This window comes from Pelodiscus sinensis, chromosome 6 (genome assembly GCF_049634645.1).
Source record: "Pelodiscus sinensis isolate JC-2024 chromosome 6, ASM4963464v1, whole genome shotgun sequence".
Classification (NCBI taxonomy): domain Eukaryota; kingdom Metazoa; phylum Chordata; order Testudines; family Trionychidae; genus Pelodiscus; species Pelodiscus sinensis.
In genome coordinates this window covers 70,538,402-70,559,473 of record NC_134716.1, presented here as the reverse complement: position 1 = coordinate 70,559,473, position 21,072 = coordinate 70,538,402, and the positions used below count along the sequence as shown (strand labels likewise).

General features: G+C 42.9%; 1 protein-coding gene across 5 annotated transcripts in view; it reads left to right on the top strand.

The window, feature by feature from the left end:
• The window catches only part of CAST (calpastatin), a 101,021-nt gene that overhangs the window by 62,441 nt on the left and 17,508 nt on the right, over positions 1 to 21,072 (top strand). For all 5 annotated transcript variants that reach the window (XM_075932101.1, XM_014571325.3, XM_025182416.2 and 2 more), the window contains 14 exons: positions 3,302 to 3,409; positions 3,501 to 3,569; positions 4,914 to 5,012; positions 7,722 to 7,802; positions 7,919 to 7,972; positions 8,826 to 8,921; positions 9,022 to 9,117; positions 10,146 to 10,247; positions 11,388 to 11,471; positions 14,008 to 14,055; positions 15,275 to 15,379; positions 15,801 to 15,902; positions 17,612 to 17,713; positions 20,634 to 20,717. In XM_075932101.1, coding sequence (XP_075788216.1) covers positions 3,302 to 3,409; positions 3,501 to 3,569; positions 4,914 to 5,012; positions 7,722 to 7,802; positions 7,919 to 7,972; positions 8,826 to 8,921; positions 9,022 to 9,117; positions 10,146 to 10,247; positions 11,388 to 11,471; positions 14,008 to 14,055; positions 15,275 to 15,379; positions 15,801 to 15,902; positions 17,612 to 17,713; positions 20,634 to 20,717 — 1,230 coding nt within the window. The remainder of the gene's footprint in view (positions 1 to 3,301; positions 3,410 to 3,500; positions 3,570 to 4,913; positions 5,013 to 7,721; positions 7,803 to 7,918; positions 7,973 to 8,825; positions 8,922 to 9,021; positions 9,118 to 10,145; positions 10,248 to 11,387; positions 11,472 to 14,007; positions 14,056 to 15,274; positions 15,380 to 15,800; positions 15,903 to 17,611; positions 17,714 to 20,633; positions 20,718 to 21,072) is intronic.

Genomic DNA, 21,072 nt, shown 5'->3' with positions numbered 1-21,072 from the left:
GAGAATAGTGTGCAAGTGTTTCCACGGTATGTTTTAATTTAATACATTTTAATAGGTATTGTGCAATAAGGAGGCTCACTCAGCCTTTCTTCAGATCCCTCTCAAGCCATTCTTAGCTCTGTAAGATGTTTGGATGTTTTTGAAGTTGAACCATATAAACTCACTGGCAGTTGCAGGCCTACCTAAGCCAGAAGTACTGCATATTTGAGACTCTTGACGCATTACTCTGTAAGCTTTGTACTGCCGTTTGGCTCATGCCGTTCTTTTCTTATGTCTGCACTGCAATATAAGCTTAGGGATAGTAGAACTCAAGTTAGTAGCCTCTGGCTTTGTTAACCTAGGGCCTGAGCATATACATTGAGTTGTAACCCACATTAGGAATTGTTGAATACTGAGTTACAAGCTGGAGCTCCAGTGGATTATGCAAGACTTCCTAGCTTCCTCCCAAAATGTGGTTCCTCTAGCTCTTTGTTTATGGTGCAGTGTAGGAAATCTCAACTGTTCACTAAACTTGACTGTTCGAAGGAAAATAAGTTCCTTTTTTATTGTGGAATACTTGGGGGAGGTTCTGACCATGAGTTCAATGGGGTGGTATTGACACTGTGAAGGAATAGGACTAGAGGTGAAAGTAAGCAGTGCAGTGCTCTGGCAAGAAGTCAGCTGGCTGGGACACTTAGCTGCAGGGTGAGGGGCAGGGTGCTCCCAGCTTGGCTCCTGGCTTCCTGCAGGCTTCTGTGCTAGAAGGAGACAGCCAGGCAGATTAGAGGGGCTGGCTGGGGGCCCTCCACCCCCACCATCCTCTGGGATAGGGTTGCCTGGTATCCAGTTTTGAACCGGACAGTCCAGTATTTGAGGATTCTGACCGGGAAAAATTTAAGGTATGTTTTAGGTAAGTTTTATTATTATTAGGAGTATCACGCTGCGTTAGCCAGGCAATACGGAACTATATGAGGGGGCAGGCAATACGGAACTATATGAGGGGGCAGGGCTGGGGCAGGAGGAAATCCCCGGGGCTGGATTCGCTCGTGCTTCGCCGGGACTGTGCGTGGGACGGGCAGCACCCTGGGATATGCGTGCGCCTGAATCAGTCCTGCTCCCCACCGGCCAATTCTCTCCCCCTGCTATCCCCTCCTCGGCCAGCCCCGCTCCCTCTGACCCCCTCCTGGCCAGACCTGCTTCCCGCCAGCCGGTTCCCCCCCCATCTCCCCCAGCCAGCCCTGCTCCCCCTAACCCCTCCTATCTCCCCTGACCCCCCCATCTCTCACAGCCAGCCCTGCTGCCCCTAACCTCTCCCATCTCCCCTGACACCTCCCCATCTCTCACAGCCATCCCCACTGCCCTGACTCCCCCTGCCAGCCCTGCTTCTCACCAGCTGGTCCCCCCCCCATCCTCCCATCCAGCCCCGCTCCCCTCCCAGCCAGTCTCCCCCCTGCCCCATCTGAGATCAAGTGTGTCTGGTATATTTTTTAAGCCACCTGGTAACCCTATTCTGGGACTGCCCCATCCATGAGCTCCCTCTTTCCCACTGCTGTTTCAGGGGTTGGGAGGTCTGCAGCTGCATAGCCATGTGGTTTTCTCTTGTTTTCTGTGATTAGGGAGTGAGGGCAAAGTGCAGAGCTTGCTTCCTTCCTCTCATTGTCCAGGGGAGAGGCAGAGGAGGAATGCAGCTGACCCTCACTCCCTAGTCACATCAAAAAAAACCAAAACCAAACCAAACCAAACCACTGCAACTGGGTAAGTGTAGCTACAGCCCCCTCACCTCCTGAAATGGTGCCCTTGCCTTTCCATCCCTAAGTCCCGCTGCTCTGAGCCCCTCCTCATACTCCGCTGCCCTGAGCCTCTTGTACAATCCAACCCTGACTCCTGCATCCCTCTCCCCATCCACCTGTCCTAACTCCTGCATCTCCCCACACAACCCAACCCACTTCCCTGAGTCCTCTCTAGACTCCCCCCCCCCTTAAATCTCTTATGGGTACTGTGGTATCGCCAACACTACCCCACCCTAAAACCCCACCCCTCTATGGGTGTCAGGTTATGATAGACAGTGTTCGTAAGAAATTTAAGTTACTTTGACCCCTGTATAGGACTTCACACAGGCTCAGTCAGAACCTCCACATTTGGAACTTGAGGTGCATATCTGTGGTGGTGTTCTATGCTGCTGCCTCTGGACAACTATATGTAGTCATGCTAGCCAGATTAAAGCTAATGTGGACATTCCTACCTGAGCTGCAGTCACGCCTTTGATTGCAGCTCAGAGCTATTCTGGGACTTGGTGACTCAGGCTAGATAGTAGTCCCAGAAAATTGTAGGTAATCATCTCATGATTTGTAGCAGATTTTGAGATCTGAGACTTCACACATTTATTTTACCTTCTGTATTTTTGCTTTGTCTCCTTGATTTCCTATCCTCTCGTGCTGTCTTCATGACTTCCCTTTCTTGACAAGTCTTTCTTCAGGGAGATGAATCTGTTTCTGGAGCAGGCTGTGCCAGATTGTGCTGTTCTTTGTAGCTCCCATGTAATGGAAGGCTTTAAGGGGAGATTTCCTAAACTTCTCCTTCTTGACATTTTCAAAGAGTCAGAAATGAAGGCTGGGGAATATACCATGTTTGTCTTGGTTATTAGGCACCTCTTTACATCCAGGGTGTTTTCAGCTTTATGTCTGTGGGGTGGCAGGTGGTGTTACTGAAGAATCATAACAGATACCGTGACTCCCCACATACTCTCTGGACTTTTCTTCAGGCTCTGTGTAAGTGCAAAATTTGCCTCTTGTCACCAACAAAAGCTGGTCCAATAAAAGATACTACCTCAGACATCTTGTGTCTCTAATATCTTGGGACCAACATAGCTACAACACTGCAAACAAACTGTTTTATTGTATGTTGTATACTTGAGACCACCCAAAATGCACTAAAATAGGTAATTATCGCAGAGTATAATAGTCCTTTTTGTAAAATACTTGTTAAACTTTAGTACCATTTGCTTTTTTAAGGAACTTTCTCCTCAGCATGTAGTTTGTTCTAGGCTACATTTTCTCAGTGTAACCAGAGGAATAAAAGAGAGAATGCCACTAAAACTGAACTTTTCCTTCAGCACTGACTGTAGCTTAGTAGCATTAACAACTTGTTTCTGAAATACATATGATCAGGTTTTTATTCTTGAACTTTGCACAAAAGTTGTATTGACATTAAAGTAGGTTATGTACTGGAATAGGACATTTATATTCTGGTTTGACTTTTTTTTCTTTTTGAAATTATCTGCACAAAGTCATGTAAACATAAACTCTCCTATTTTTTACCCTAGCCTAACACTGAAAATAAATCACTAGCTAGTGGTGCAGCTGGTGCAGCTATAGTTGGTGCAGTCACTGCTGCTGGTTTGGTTGCTACTGCTGATAAGCCAAGTACTGAGGTAGGTAATTATAGTCTAACACAAGTCAGCTGCTTTGTATAAACCTAACCCCTTTACACTTGTTTTCACCACTATTTTTGCTTTTTTTCAGACTAAAGAAAATAAATCAGTGCCTCCATCTTCAGCTGTTGAAGCCGCACCTAGTAAGCCACCTCAGGAAGTAGGTAACAGTATACAGACATGTAAGCCCTCATGTGTAAACCACAATTTTCCCACTCAGTAGATTTGGGAAAAGCTACCAGTGCTTTCAATAATACTTCAGTATATTTCATATTTTAAAAATATATCTTTATAAAATATTAACTAATTAATCAGCCAACTACAAATAATAATCTTGTTACTGAAATGGAGAGATAACTGGTAAATTATCTTTGAATGTCTGTTGAACTTCTGCTGATTCAAAGCAGGTTTCTAGTTTGGTTTCTAGGAGGTCTCTGCAAAGGATCTGTTCCCTTCACCCTTCTTATTACTCCAATAAACAGTATCATTTATATACCGTGCCATCAGTGACCTAAGTTGCAATGACCTGCATTGAACCAGAGAGGAAAAGTAAATGCTACTGAAGTTCATTCCATACTTCCCTCAGTATTGTGTTGTTTCCTTGTGCCAGTAATCCAACATGAGACTTTAAGATCATGTTTGATGAATCTCTGCTAAATTTCAGGTGTCCACAATAGATTTTCTTGCTCTCCTTTTTCGCAGAAATAATAAATCTCTTTATTATCATGTTTTTGGCACACTGTTGCACCATATGACGGTCTTATCTGATTGTTATTGATGTTATAATATTAAGCAAAAATCCACTAGAATTTCATAACTCCTCTCTTTCCCCCCCCCCCCCCCCCCACTTTAAATCACTAGAACTAGAAACTCAGCTGAAATGAGAAGGGGCAGTTGAAAATTCTAGTGCTAGAACAGTTTATTGTATGTTAGCTTTTCCTGTTTGGCCAAACCAAATCCTGGCTTTGCCCCCCTTGCAGTTTGAAAGCTGGCCAAACTGCATAGCTCTGGTTCTCCATAGGCTGGTCTTAAAGGGTTAGTATCTTGGTTAATAATGCAAAAATGACCTTCCATAAAAGGCTACATTAATGTAATCACAATGGTGTGTCATATTTAATGGTCGTTTTAAATAGAGATGCTAGATCACAGATTTATTTGATTTAACAAGCAGTAGACTACTGGAATTGACTCTATATAATGGACAGGTTTTCTTCTATGACCCCAGGCTTATTTGATGAGTACTTCCCATTGTTGAGAGTTGACTGAAGATAGGGGAGAAGATTCTTGCAAATTTCAGTTAATTCCCTTGTATGTATGAATGACGTTGACAAGCACAACATTAAAGTTTTACATTCTCCAGTATTCGCATAATAAAACTAAATGTAAACTATTTTTGTTAGATTTGAGGAGAGATTTTAAAACTTTTACTGTTTCTTTCATTGTGATATATCTTTACATGCTATGTAGTGCCTTGACTTATATAACTGTCCACTTATTTTTCTAGTCTGATGTAGATAAGGCTTTAGATGACCTGATAGGGACTCTAGGCGAACCAGAAGAACATGTTCCTCCCAGTCCAGTCTACACTGGCCCAGAAATTACGGTACTGAGTTTCTTATGTTATTTATTATTATATGGGCTAAGTAATTATCCCTGTGATCTCATAACGTTTTAAATATATTCACAATTTCTCTATAAAACATAAGGAATACCTGCCTCCCACAGAATCTAGTATTATTTTAGCTATTAAGAAATCTTGCAAATATAGGTATACCATAGAATACAGTAGCAAAGGGGAAAAAAATAGCCCCTTGCTTGGTCACCAAATATGGGCTTTTCTGACAGATTTACAAAATCATTTTTGTTTTTAATCTAAATTGTTGAAAGCCGAGAGAAAAAAGCTTGGCTAGGGGAAGGGAAATCTTTCTATTGACTTTATGTGCCCCATATAAAGCATTAGGAATCTGAGAAGATGATGATAATTTCTAAATTTAGATGTGGCAGAATGGAAGAGAGAAGAGAGGTTGCAAGCCCAGTTGATAGGGAGGGTATTGAAGTTGTTACTAGCAATGGAGAGGTAAGGAAGTGGAGTAGACCAGGGGATTCCCAAAATACCTAAAAATCACATCTACATTAAAAGGTTGAGATTGACCTCGTACTTGACTCTGTCTCTTCTCAGAAGTGGGATTAGTGAGTGTGTGTCAGTGTGATTGGCCCCTTGAAGAGGGAACTGGTTTGTTAGTTTTGCCTCAGTTGGAAGAATAAAACTGTAGAAAGAGACGCTGGGTATGACAGTGGGTTCTTTGTGAGCTGGAGAGAAGGGCAGCTTATTACAAGGTAGGGTATGTCTACACTACAATGTTAGTTCGAACTAACGGACGTTAGTTCGAACTAACATTCATAGCCGCTACACTAGCGCTCCGCTAGTTCGAATTTGAATCGAACTAGCGAAGCGCTTAGTTCGAACTAGGAAAACCTCATTTTACGAGGATTAAGCCTAGTTCGAACTTACTAGTTCGAATTAAGGGGTGTGTAGCCCCTTAATTCGAACTAGTGGGAGGCTAGCCCTCCCCAGGTTTCCCTGGTGGCCACTCTGGCCAACACCAGGGAAACTCTATGCCCCCCTCCCGACCCCGGACCCCTTAAAGGGGCACGGGCTGGCTACGGTGCCCGTGCCAGGTGCAAGCCTGCCAGCACCCAGCCAGCAGACCCTGCACCTGGCACGGCACAGAGCCACCCACCCGATGTCCCCCAGCCCACCCCCTCTTCCTGGGACCAGGCTGGCGGCTCCCGGGAGCTTGCCCTGGACCGCAAGAGGCAGGCACCTTCTTGGGCTAGTGCGGACATCGTGGACCTCGTCCACGATCTCCGCACTAGGCACAGGAAAGTGGCTGCCTAGGGCAGGAGAGCTTCCAGCCTGGCCACCCAGGAGCAGGTGTGCATGAAAATCAAGGGGGTCCACTGAGACCCCCGACCCTGAGCCCTGAGCTTACAATGGTCGTCCTGGGTCAGACCAAAGGTCCATCTAGCCCAGTAGCCTGTCTGCCGACAGCGGCCAACCCTAGGGACCCTGGAGGGGATGGACCGAAGACAGTGACCAAGCCATTTGTCTCGTGCCATCCATCTCCAGCCTTCCACAAACTTTGGGCAGGGACACCACTCCTACCCCCTGGCTAAGACTATTCCATGGACCCAACCTCCATGACTTGATCTCACTTCCCTTCAAACTCTGTTCTAGTTGTATCCTTCACAGCCTCCTGCAGCAAGGAGTTCCACAGGTTAACTATTTGCTTTGTGAACAACAACTTTCTCTTACTAGTTTGAAGCCTGCTACCCATTCCTTTCCTTTGGTGTCCTCTAGTCCTTCTTTATGGGAACTCATGAAGAACTTTTCTGAATGCACCCTCTCCACCCAACCCCTGCTTTTAGAGACCTCTATCCTGCCCCCGCTCCATCTCCTCTTTTCTAAGCTGAACAGTCCCAGTCTCTGTAGCCTCTCTTCATCTGGGACCTGTTCCCAACCCCTGATCATGTTAGTTGCCCTCCCCTCTCCCAGCCTTTCTCTTCCCCTCTCACCTCCTTTTCCCAGTCTCCCCCAGTTTTGTTCAATAAAGACAGAGTCAATGTTGGAAGAAACGTTATCTTTATTTTGTACATCAATAAGAAGGGGGGCTAGGGAAGGGTAAGTGGAAGGAGGTGAGGGAGGAATGGGGTACGAGCCCCCGATGGGGAGGACTGGGCTGGCTCTGCGGGCTTCTGGGGGTGGAAGCTCTCCTGCAGCCCCCCGATTGCCCCCTCTCCCCAGATGGCAGCCTGCGGCAAGTGCAGCCGGGCTGATGGCCGAGTGCTGTGATGTGCCCAGTGTGGGTACTCCAGGCAATCCAAGCCAGGACTGCTTTGCAAGCGGGGAACCCCTTAGAACTGTCTGTCCGGGGTGGGGGTCGGGACCCTTTAAGCGCAGCCCTCGGCTAGCCTGAGACAGCATCTCCACGCTTTAAGTCCTCCTCTGATGCCCTGCCGGCACTGCTTCCGGCCATCCTTAAGCCCTGTTCAGGGTCCACTCAATGTGGACTTGCTAGTTCGAATTAGCAAAACGCTAATTCGAACTAGTTTTTAGTTCTAGACGCGTTAGTTCGAATTAGCTTAGTTCGAATTAACTAATTCGAACTAAGTTAGTTCGAATTAACGTTGTAGTGTAGACGTACCCGTAGAAAGTCATTTTATATACTTATCTTTGTAAATTAGTAGCTTAAACTTGGTTTCAACAAACACTAGCACAACAATATTAACTACTTTTCTTTTTTAATTACAGGATACATTTTCTTCTGTATATATTGAAGAACTTGGTAAACGGGAGGGTGCTATCCCACCAGCGTACAGAAAATTATTGGAGGTAATAAAGTTGTGTGTGTGTGTGTGTGTGTGTGTGTGTGTGTATTGCATACAATCGAGTTCTGTTTTTGTGGTGGGATTATCTTCGCTTCACCACAGGGCTAACTTTTCTTTCAGGATAAAGGAGATGGCAAAGCTGTACCTCCAGAAAAAACGGAACCACCACCTCAGGTGAGTTTAGATTCATAACTCAAAAGGTAAAATTAAGTCGTCATCAAGTTCTTGGTTAAATTCTCATTAACTTCCTCTAACATTAGAAAAATGCTGAATTCCAGGAAGTGCTTGACCACTTGCATTTCCTGTTGAAATCAATGGGAAGCCTGTGAAGTTTGGGCACAGTATTTTTAGTTAACATAGTCTCGGAAAACTGAAAGAAATTGAAACAACTAAATCTGAGCAATTGAACTTGATAATATGAGACAAGCTATTGACAGTTATGCAAGCAGGAGCCCTTTAATACTTTGTGTGGCAAAGAATGCTTAAATTTGTGTGCTTCATAGGATCATAAGAATGTCCATAGTGGGCCAGATCATCTATCCTACTATCTTGTTTTCTGATTGTGGCCAATGCTAGGTACTTTAGAAGGAATGTACAGAACAGGTAATGAAGTGATTCACCCCCATCACCCATTCCCAGCTTCTGACAAACTGAGGCTGAGGACACCATCTCAGCTAATAGCTATCAATGGACCACTAATATCTTTTTTTTTTTTTTTGAACCCTGATATAACGTTGGCCTTCACAACATCCTTTGTCTAGGAGTTCCACAGATTGACTGTCATTCCCTCAGACTAGAGTTTCATTTCCCAGTAAATTTACAAATAAAAGAAAATGAAAAGCTGATGTGAAGTATCTGAAGAAGTGTTTGAGATGTGTTCTTTCGTGGCTGCTCTGAGACAAAAGTATAACACTGACCCCTTAAATACATATTGCTTCTCCAAGCACAAACAAATTGTGAACTAAATATTGACAGCCATTGACCTTTGAATGTTAACCTTAATCTACTGTGTGATTTTTTTGTTTAGAAACCAATGACAGATGATGATATTGCAGATGCTCTGTCATCTGATTTTACCTGTAGTACTCCTGCTCATGGAGAAGAGAAAAAAATTCTGAAAGAGGTATTGATTGCCAACTGAGGATTTTTTAACTTTGGACTTTTGTACACTTTTTGGAAATTCTGCCAGTAACCAATTGCTTCCTTTTTTCCTTACAAAAAAGAAGCCGACAGGAGAAGAAGAAATTGTACAAGTACAGTCAACAAGTTCGGTCAAGAGTTCTGTTCCTCCTAAGGAGAAAAAACCAAAGCTGGATGAGGTATAGATATACTCTTTTTTCTGAATACTTTAATTATAATGCTGTAGCTGAATTTATGCCAAGATGTTGAACACCCTCGGCTTCAGTTGAAATTCTATTGAACATCTGAATTCCAATGGGAATTGTAGATGCTGAGGGCCTCTGAGGCATTCTCTACATGTTACAGGATTGGGCCTGAGTGGTCCAGGAATTCTGCTTTTGAAGTTATCTGCAAGGATCCTATAAAACCAATAAAGTTAGTGTGTGAGCTGGTTACAAAAATGAGCTTGTGTTTTTAGTGGTGTGGGGTACTTTTTAATATCAGGATATGATTTCATCCCCTTATATGTGTAAAACTCACCTGTCCTTCCCATATCTGGAAAGATAATATGTAATTTTTTGTTTCAGTCAAGACCATACAGTGTGGGTAGTCATTGACTGTAGTACAGGTTAGACCTCCTTGGTCCGGCACCCTTGGGACCTGACTGATTCTGGACAAGGGAGCTTGCTGGACTAAGAGAGGTCTAGGAGAGGGAGAGTGCCAGCCTCCCAGCTGGGTTCCTCTCTCCAACCTCCCGCCCTGCGAACTGCAGCAGACCCCTAGAGGTCCCAGCCCGCTGACCTCACGGCAGCTCTGCCACATCTCCTGGCAGCCCTGGTGGCTTTCCTGCCCTGCCTGCTGCAGGCTCTGCTGCCCCATGGGCTCTGCTGGCCCCACTGGCTGGTTCTGTTCTGAGCTCTGTGCTGGGTTCTCTAGTCCAGCAACATCTGTGGTCTCCCAGACCAGAGCGTCCTGGACCACAGAGATTCAACCTGCATAGGGAGTCTCTGCTTTCCTGTCTCTGAGGAATTTTTTAATTTGATTGAAACTACTGAATGTGATGAGAGGGCAGCAGATGGCAAACTCTTATGTTAAGGAAATTGGTGAAGCAGAGCGGACACAAAAGCACGTTGCTTAGCGCCATACATTGAGAAGGAGACATGTAAGGCAAACCCTGTGCCTTTTTATAAATAATCACAGTATGATTTGCATGTTTTCTTACATCCAGGCAGCAATGAGTGATGATGCACTTGAAGCCCTTGCTGACACCCTTGGTGCACCAGAACCCGAACCCAAAGAAGATCTTAGTTCCATTGCAGAAATCTCAGAGGTATAATTGAGTTTATATTGTATCAGCTCCCAAAACTGCATTTTTCTAGGTGTACAAATGCAGAATAGGAAAACAATCCTTGCCCCAAAGAAATTACTTAAGTGACAAAAAACAGACAAGGGAAGCAGAAATGAGATACAAGTGGCCAGAAGATGGACCAGAGTAATGAATGGTGTGCTTCTTGTCAGTTATACTTTAATATATTTCTAATCGTTTGTCTTTTATCTGTGTTTTCCTCTCTAGATGTTGGGTTTGGAGGTGGAGGGAGTTGGTTACAATTAATAATATTTTTCTCTTGTAAATGATTCCTATCTGACTTTTTTCTGATTTTTGTTTTCAACCTGAATCTCTCCAATGTCCCTCTTAACTTTTAGTGCTCATTTGGTATTTAATCTCTGCATGTTTTGAGTTTTATCTTTACATCTAACACCATTCACCTTATTAGCTTTACATTATTTTATCCCTTGTCCATATTCAGTAATGGCACAAAGCAGGGAGTGACAGGAAGGCAATGGAGAATTAGTTGCTCTTGTGGTGTCTGGAGTGCTGGTGCTAGTGCTGAACTTGATAGAAGGCATGGTGTGAAGAGCTAACGGGCAGGAGAGTCTAGAATCGCTGAGGGAAAGCGTCTAGAGGAGCTGAGTGCTTTGGAGCTCATGGAAGGACTCTGGAGGTATTAAGGGGTGCACTGTTGGGATTCAGTGTCCCCAGATAGTTGCCTGTGGGTCCAGTGGAGGAGGGATTCAGTCCTACACCCTTAATCTCTTTTCTGCTGCTAGTGAGGCCAGGCTTGTGGAGGCTACCAAGAGAATTGGGAGCTTTGTATTATGCCCCCTGAAGCATGTCAAGGCAGTGGCCAGTGAAGTTTGTGTCTCCAGGTTGTTTTTAAAGTGTAACACGTCATGGCTATTTTCTGCACTAGTATTAATTACAAAACAATGTTTTTTTCCCTAAGCCTTCCACGCTTACCATATAGATGTGGCATGAATAGGCTATAGAAGTGTAGATTGGCTTAATCTGACTTTAGTACCTTTTTAGAACATGTCACTTAGATTGCAAATTATCCTTTTTAGTGAAGAGGGAGTATTGGTGGGTTTTCCTGGAATTTCTGTTCATCTGTATCTGTGTCCTCTTCTTCAGGCAAAAGCCAAAGAGAAAAAAATACAGAAGCCTGGTGAACGTGATGATACAATTCCTCCAGAATACAGATTGAAACCTGCACTGGTAATTTTTCATCTGTACTTTCCTTTGTTGTGTCACAGGCAGGTAGTGAAGTTGAGGAAAATAAGTGGTGGAGCTCTATTAGTGACTAACACTGAGTGCATTCTGTGTGGATGGGTCTTGTATCCCACAGCCCTGTCACTTTCTTTATGGGTTCACTTGGAACTCTCTGCTGTCCCTCACAGTAATGTGCTGATGTCAGAGAAAGGAACATGTAGATTTACAAACAGTGTTGGCATTTATTTGGACTAGTTTCTCATGGAAAGTGCCAGAAGCATTATTTTATAACTGGACATGTCACTTGTATATAAATAAATATGTCTGGGGAGCTCATTCGTGTAGTATAAGGGCCTCACAAACACAATAGAGAAGTATTATCCATATTTTACCAATGGGAACACAGAAGATTTGTTCAGAATTGTCAGTACTGATACAGTTAACAATGTTTCAACTGTCCTCATTAGATTGCAGTAGTATAGAATCATAGAATAGAATCATAGGGTTGAAAGAGACCTCAGGAGGTCATCAAGTCCAACCCCCTTCTAAAAGCAGAACCAACCACAGCTAAATCATTCCAGCCAGGGCTTTGTCAAGCCAGGACTTAAAAACCTCTAGGGTTGGAGATTCCACCAGCTCCCTAGGTAACCCATTCCATACTTGACCACCCTCCTAGTAAAATAGTTTTTCCTAATATCCAACCTAAACCTCCCTCCCCACTTGACACCATTGCTCCTCATTCTGCCATCTGTCACAACTAAGAACAGCCTCTCTCCATCCTCTTTGGATCCTTCCTTCATGGAGTTGAAGGCTGCTATCAAATCCTCCCTCACTCTTCTCTTCTGTAGTCTAAATAAGCCCAAATCCCTCAGACTCTGCACGTAAGTGCTCCAGCCTCCTAATAATTTTTGTTGCCCTCTGCTGGACTTTTTCCAACATGCCCACATCCATTCTGTAATTGGGGAGGAGGGGGTTTCAAAACTGGATGTAGTACTCCAGATGTGGCCTCACCAGTGCCGAATAAGTAGCACGTTCCATTCTGAGTGGGGGCAATTCTTACCTCTCAAAGTATGTCTAGATTACATGGCTCCGTCGACGGAGCCATGTAAACTAGTTTACCCAGCATAGGCAAAGAAGCAGAGATTTAAATTATCCCCGCTTCATTAAAATAAACATGGCGGCCGCGCTGTGCCGACAATCAGCTGATCCGGCACAACGCGGTAGTCTAGATGCGGATCGGTCGGCTGGGGAAGCCTTTGCCGACCAATCCTGTAAACCTCGTTTCATGAGGCATAAGGATCGGTCGGCAAAGGCTTCCCCAGCCGACCGATCCGCGTCTAGACTGCGGCGCTGTGCATCGTCGGCATAGCGCGGCCACCATGTTTATTTTAATGAAGCGGGGATAATTTAAATCCCCGCTTCTTTGCCTATGCTGGGTAAATTTGTTTACATGGCTCTGTCGACGGAGCCATGTAGTCTAGACGTACACTGAAAGTCTCTGAGGGTATCTGCTTGCAGTCCTGGGAAGCTCACCTGCGTAAGGTGACATTCAGAACTTCTTCAGAGCCATAAAGACTACAGATTTAGGACCTATCTGACTATTGAGTTATCTCCTGTGTTACATTAATGCTGAGTTAATCCAACATAAAACTGGAGGAATGTAGTAGTGACTGACCTAGGGGTGGATTCTCAGCAGTTGTGCCACTCGGGTTGCAGCAGTATCTGACCAGCTGAGAAATGCCCTTCAAGAGCAATACTGAAATATAGTCTGGCTCACTTTGGGTACGTCTAGACTACATGCCTCTGTCGCTAGAGGCATGTAGATTAGGCTACCAGGCATAGGAAAATGAAGCGGAGATTTAAATAATCGCAGCTTCATTTAAATTTACATGGCTGCCACGCTGAGCTGACAAACAGCTGATCAGCTGTTTGTCGGCTCAGCACGGTAGTCTGGACGTGCGGGGGTCGACATCAAAGGCATTTGTCGACCACCCAGGTAAACCTCATCCTAGGAGGCATACTTGGGTGGTCGACAAATACCTTTGATGTCGACTTCCGCGCGTCCAGACTACCGCGCTGAGCCGACAAACAGTTGATCAGTTGTTTGTCGGCTCAGCGCGGCAGCCATGTAAATTTAAATGAAGCGGCAATTATTTAAATCGCCGCTTCATTTTCCTATGTCTGGTAGCCTAATCTACATGCCTCTGGCGACAGAGGCATGTAGTCTAGATGTACCTTTTGTGCCCAGTCATAGTTTCTGTGGCTTCCTTCTGTTGTCAGGCTCCACTGATGAAGGTAAGGAGACTTGCTGCTCCTAACCTATATTATGAAGATAAAATGTGTCTGTGAAATTCTACATTGTCAGTGTATGTCAGCAAATGTGGTATGCCACAAATTTTGCTTCTTGTGTATTTTAATTTTGGGTTTGTTTTTTTATTACTCAGATTATGTGTTTAGCTACCTTTCCTACTGCAAATATCCTAAACTTACAATTGGGTTACTGGCATGGAAGAACTAACATTATTTATGTTTTACTTTGCAGGATAAAGATGGAAAACCATTATTGCCAAAACCTGAAGAGAAGCCTAAGGTTAAAAAAGAAACAATATTATGGGATTGTGACTAGATATTCTGGTGGATTCCTGATGATAGTTTTTGTGTTCCATCTTTGTCATCTATTCTCCTATGTTTGTAGTATAACTACACAATCTCGGTCCCTTTTTATAGACACACTTGTTTACACACTGGATAAGTGTAGGTGTATTTTACTGTCTAGCCATCTGTCTTTAACTGATATTAAAGTTGAATATTATTATTCTGTATGTGGTATACGTAGAGACAGGATGGAGACCATTGCTACACAAAAATGTAAATATTTAGTGTGTCTCACTTTTCACAAAAAGGGTCATAGAACCATCAATGACACGTTGTTGAAGGAGAACAACTGTGTACAGATTGTAGCCTGTTTCTAAAACATTCCCAGAGGAAACCATTACGAGTTAGAAATCATTATTTTAGCCAAAAAAAAAAAGTTGCAAACAGCTTAATTTGGGAGGGCAAAAGCTGAATTTTATTTAAAATGGTAGATATCTGAGCTGAGAGTTAAAAGTGAGAGTCAAATGGTGATATTGTCTGCTTCCAGTTACCTACACATGATCTGTACTTTAAGCATTGTAATAGAATACTGTCATACTAATCGTTAGGTCTAGTCTACACTTAAAACTTAAGGTAGGTACAGCATCAGAGTGTGAATTTTTCACACCCTCGAGCACCACATCTATGCTGACGCAATTCTCAGAGTAGGCATAGGTAGGGTAATGGAAGATTGATTCTGTCGATCCAGTTGCTATCACTCAGGGAGATGCTGTTTCCACAGTAATGGGATAATGCCTTCCTTCACCGTAAGTTATGCCTATGCTATGCAGTGATCCTGGCATAGCTACATTGCTGTAGCTGTGCCAGTATAGACCTCACAGAGTAGACATAGCATGAGTAATTTATGCTGTTTCTTTTGAAAGCTTATTCTGCTTAATGAAATGAAAAACTTATACGTTCTTTTCACTAACATTGTAAACAATTTTTTAAATGGAATGTTACTCCATTAAAAACATTTTAATTGAAAAACTCGACAAATTCTGGAACGGGTTTTCTTAATAAATATTCGTTAGCTATGGATTCGCAATATATTTTAAAAGCTGCATTCTGGCTGCTGACCAAGCAAATTTGCTTTGAAAAGTTAAGGTAAAATTTTTATAAAAACAGTTGAATCAGTCCCTTCATACCACATTTGTGTCCATTTTGCATTACAGCCTATAAGCGAATCTGATCTTATAGATGAATTTTCAAAAGATTTTGTCTGTCCTGCACCACCTGCAGCCCAGTCTAAACCATCTGAACCCACTGACGCATCTAAAGTAAGTAAGTTTCCTTCAATCTTATGTGTTAAACAATTTTTTAATATTCAGTGTTCAGTTTCACTGTCACGGGATACAATTTTAGGATGGAGGAACGCTTCTTAAAATGTAAAGTCCATACTTCTCTGGTTTCTGTAATCCATAATATTCTTTTCCCAGAAATATCTCCTCTATCTTTTTCTCCAGTTGTCCTTGGTAGTTTATACTTTGCCTATTCCTGCTAGTGTTGTGACTGGTTTTTAGCTTAAATGTATGCTCTTTTTTAGTGTATTACGCTGACTACTATTCAAATAACCTTGCAACAGCCATTCTTTGTTGCATTCTGTTAAAAAAAGGCTTATATTTTCATATTCTTTTTCTGATTTTTCATTGCTCTGTGCTTCCATACATTAATAAAGTTCACCGCATTTGTTTCTTTCAGAAATCTGATGCTACTGCAACTAAAAAGGCTCCTGCAGAGGAAGTTGTTTCCTCTGCTGTAGTTTCTACTATACAGTCTTCAGCTCCCTCAACTACTACTACAGTGAGTAATCCCATAGAGAATTGGAACTGGTGCTAAAGTAAAAGCTCAAAGCTGTTTTGTGAAAAGCTAGAGAAGTATATGGCTTTATGGAATAGTATTACAGATTTTCCTGCCAAGCACTGCAGAACACTCTCTTCATGGCTTATCTGTGGCTATGTCTAGACTGCAGGCTTCTTTCGAAAGAGGGTCTTTCGAAAGAGCTTCTTTCAAAAGATCGCGTCTAGACTGCAGGCGGATCTTTCGAAAGAGAAATCCGCTTTTTCAAAAGAGAGCACCCAGCGAGTCTGGATGCTCTCTTTCGAAGACGGCCTCTTTACATTGAAGAACGCCTTCTTTCGAAAGAGGAACTTTCGAAAGAAGGCGTTCTTCCTCGTGAAACGAGGTTTACCGCCATCGAAAGAAAAGCCGCGTTCTTTCGAAATAATTTCGAAAGAACGCGGCTTGAGTCTGGACGCAGGGGAAGTTTTTTCGGGAAAAGGCTACTTTTCCCGAAAAAACCCCTGAGTCTGGACACGGCCTGTATGATATACATTGAATTTTCTATAGAACACCCATGATTTGAACTCTTGTGATGCAATTTTTTTCTTGAAACAGACAATAGTTTCACTATGGTAGAGGGTATGTGGTTCAGATGCTTTCCTAAATCCCCTTTAAGATGATGCTGTTTGTGAACTTTTTATTACCACTTAAGATCAGCTAAAAAAGCCAGCTGCCCTCTTATGTGTTTGAGGTGGTTAGATTACTGGCAGATTCTATGAACCTCTGTGTTCATGGGGTATATAAATAAAAACTTATGGAAGTGTCAAGTTGTTGATCGCGTCTATCTGAAAAACACTCTGCCAAGATCCTGGAGGACCTTGGCTGTGGTGACACAGTTTCAGGGGAAAGCTATGCTAAATTCAGGGCCCATTTTGATAAAGGGTTTTGAAAATGTCACAATTTCAGATTCTTAAATTTGAAATTTCATGGTGCTATAACTGTAGGAGTTCCAACACAAATGGAGGTCATCATTGGGGAGCACAAGACTACTCTAGATGGAGTCAGTATTGCCACCCTTACTTCTGTGCTGCTACTGGAATAGTACTGCCTTCAGAACTGGGCCTTCCGGCCAGTGAACATGGAATTTCCTTACAGCTGAGGGAGGTTCTCAGTGGTGGGTCTAGGCCCATGCAGAGGAAGTCCCATCTCTCCACAGCCAGGTCAGGACTAGCAACTAGCGCCCAGCGCACAGTAGGTTGCTCTAGCATATCCATGGCTTAGGGGCTAAAAGGGTCTTGGGTTGGCAGTGAGAGGTGGCCTTTGTGAGCACAGCGCTCCCTTGACTATGGTGCCCTGGGTGGTCACCCATCCATAAAGCCAAGCCTGTCCCCCAAAAAGTAACGACCTTCCCCATACCAGGCAACCCTTGCTTCTGTGCTGGACTGAGTGCCTCTGACTGCCCAGCTCTGAAAGCAACACAGATGTAACGGTGGCAATGCCTCTTATAATAGCCAGGTTTCAGGGTCCATGATCTGTTTTTCATTGCCATGAATTTGGTAGGGCCCTATTTATATTTGTGGTTTTAGTAGTATGGATAGTTTGTATCTTGGCGCAAAATAAAGATTACTATGTTTTTATAATCTGTGGCTAGAAATTCTGAATAAGTTCCTTCAAAAATAGCTTAACTGTCAATTTGCAGTTATGATTAATAACATCTTATGCTTTTTTAGGGTGGAGGTGTGTCAGATGAGGCAGTGGATGCCTTGTGTGGTAGTCTAGGAAAGAGAGAACCTGACCCCAAAGAAGAAAAACCTGCTGTGGATAAAGTGAAGGTATTAAAATATCCAAGGCCTTAAAAAAACAGTTTGTGAAAGTAGTTATTGTGATTTATGTTATACTATCTTAGACTTACCCATTTGCAATGGGCCACATTTTGTCATCTATTTTTACTATTTTTAAGCAGAACTTCCCCTTGAAACTAGTAGAAGGAATTCACTTAAGAAATTTGCGATGGGATCCTTAGGCCTGAGCTGCCTCTCACACGGTGATGCTAATGTCAAGCTATAAGCCTCTGACAGGCACTATTTACACAGCCCTCCACAGGCAGGACAAACCCAAGTCAGTTATGTGAATGATCTCCCAGCTACTCATGAACCATCAAATTAGAGGCATCAGCCAATTCCCTCCCAGTAATCCAGGCTTGCACCGCAGAAATATACTGTCTTGCTCTGCTCAGTATTGTGTTGGACAGTGCAAATTCATTCCCACATCTTCATAGGATAGTAGACATGCACCGGCCTTTGTAATCTGAGCTGACATTCCCCAAGCACTTCAACCAAAAGCACACTATTCTAGGTAAAATATAAAACATATTTATTAACTACAGAAAGATAGATATTAAGTAGATATATAAGATAGATTATAAGTAGCATGAATAGAGATCAAAGTTGTCTGCCTAAGAAATAAAAATAAATGTTCAATCTTAGTTCTAATTTAAACAGACAAAGCAAGACTTGAATCAGTGTTTCACCCTGGGTGGTATTGGCAGCTTACAGTTCCTCAATATATGGACTGGTCCCAGGCTGGAGAGGGTCCAGTCTCCCTAGTTTAAAGTAAGGATGTTAAATTTAGATTAATCAGCTAATCAAATAGTCAGTGTAATCTGCATGGACTATTTGATTAGTCAGTAAGGGCGCCTCTGCCTTTGAAATGTGTCAAGAGCCCTGATAGCTCTTGCTACTTTTCAAAGGTGGAAGCACTGCAGGGAGTATTGCCAGTGGGGAACTCGAGCAGCCCCCCACTGACCTTGCGCACCTTCCTGTTGAAATGTACAGGAGTCCCAGGAGGGCTCTTATACATTTCAAAAGCAGGGAGCATGGGGTCAGCAGGGGACTGTTTAAGTCCCTAGTTCACCCCAGGCTCCCCACAGCGCTTCTGCTTTTGAGATCCCTGCTCTTGCTACATTTCAGAGGAAGAAGTGCTGCCAGTTCCCTGCTGTGCCCGTCCCCTCTTATCACAGAGATAGTGCTGGGGGGAACCGGCTTTTAAGCCAGCTCTCCCCCCCCCCCCAGCACCAGATCCGTCTCTCCCCCTGCCCCCTTGCTGCCTCTCTTCTAGAGGCAGCCATGGCGGGGGCAGGGGAAGCTACTAGTCAAGTCACTAGTTGACTGTCCGATAAGCATTTGCTTATCGGCTAGTCGACTAGTCACTTACATCCCTAGTTCAAAGTCTGTGCCTTCCAGATAATCTTCCAGGTATTGAGATGGGGGGAGGGGGAGAAAGAGGCCAAATGATGATGTCACTGTCCCTCTTTTATACTTTCTTACAGCTGCTAGAAAGATCCTTGCTGTGAGCTAGTCTGTTCCCATGGCATACATGCCTTTACTGAGAAATCCCTGGGAGAGTAGATTCTTTCTGTCTGATCCTCATTTGCTGCAGCTGAAAGGCTGGCTGTGGGCATCCCAACCTCACAGCATATTTTAGTAACACATATAGCAATACATGCAATTAAACAGGATATAATGTTCAACAGATCAAGACTTTAAAATGATACCTCACAGAGCATACTTTGAATAAAACACATCATAATCATATCATGGTGCTGAATATACTGGCTCCAGGCTACTAGTTGGAGGTAGCGTTTCATAACATTCTTAGCATAAATTAGTGCAGAGTGAGAAGTGATTTAAAAAAAAATAATTTTAGGCATGCATGCATATGGTAAGAATGAAATAGTTGGTAACACAGTATCCTTTCTACATTCACGCAGTTCCTGGGATCAATGGCTTTTCCATATGGGCAAAGAGAAGACATTGATGGAAAAATGATAAAGGACAGAAACAAAAATACATAGGCAATGCAGCAGTTGCTTATAAGCATTTCTCATGATATCAGTTTTCAAGTATTTAAAAGGGTGTTAAAAGGAGGAGGGAGAACAATTGTTCTCCTTGGCCTCTGATGATAGGAGAAGAAATAATGGTTCTAAATTGCAGCAAAGGAGGCTTAGGTTGGACATAGGGGAAAATGTCCTAACTGTCAGGATGGTTAAACACTGGAATAAATTGCCCAGGGAGGTTGTGGAATCTCTGCCACAGGAGATATTTACGAGAAGGTTGGATAGACATCTATCAGGGGTTCTTGGTGCTGCCATGAGGGGAGGGAACTGGACTTGAGGATCTCTCGAGGTCCCTTCCAGTTCTAGTATTCTCTGATTCTATGATTTAGTGTCTAAAAACTAAGCTAAAGCAGAAGTCAAATGTGTATTTAAAACAAAATCAATGTTTAGTGTCTACAAAATAAAACAATCTTTAGATTTTTGCTGGCTTATTTAGTAAATTTCCTCTTCTTTCTGAACATAAAGATGAAGAATTAAAATGTATAGCTCCATTTATTTGTAAAGTGTGCTATAATTGAAACAGGGTTCATATATTAGTTGAAGGATCTTTCAGTCTGTTTTATGAAGATATCCATGTTTCACAATTTGAACATTTTCTGCCAGATATTATGCTGTTAAAATAAATGGAATTACTCCTCATTTTATAGTGAAGTGAGTGGGAAATTCAATATAAGGTGCATCAGAAGAAAGCATATTTTTCCTGATAATGAAACTGCCCTTGTAAGGGAAAATCTGCATACAATTATGCTGTAGTGAAAGAGAGTCAACAACTTGCTCACTTGCAGTGTGTAAGGGCCTTTTGACATGTCTGAAAGAGATTCCACATTTGTTTTCCCCCTCCCCCTTTTTTTCCCTAGGAAAAAACTAAACAAGAAGAACGAGAAAAACTGGGAGAAGATGAAGAAACAATCCCTCCTGAATACAGATTAATAGAAGCAAAGGTAATTTTTTTAGCATATTCCTATGTTCTTTGCACCGCTTTCCTCCGACGTGGATATTGCTTCAGGTACTATACTACTACAAAATAGTTGGGTTCATTGCAATTTGTAGTTCATCATTGTAATTTGTGGTGTATTAGCATATCCAGTAGTAGGCAACTTTTAGTTACGTATCTAAATGCAGGCAGAGTTAATTTAGCTTTATGCACTCAAATGTGCATAATTGGGTGAGAGGGATCAGTTGGATTCTTTGGATTTTATTTGTTTGAAGCACAAATAGTAATTAATTACATCACTGTAACTCAGTGAAGCTCATGGGTAATCATCACGTGATCCTTCTCTTGCCATCAATTTGGGG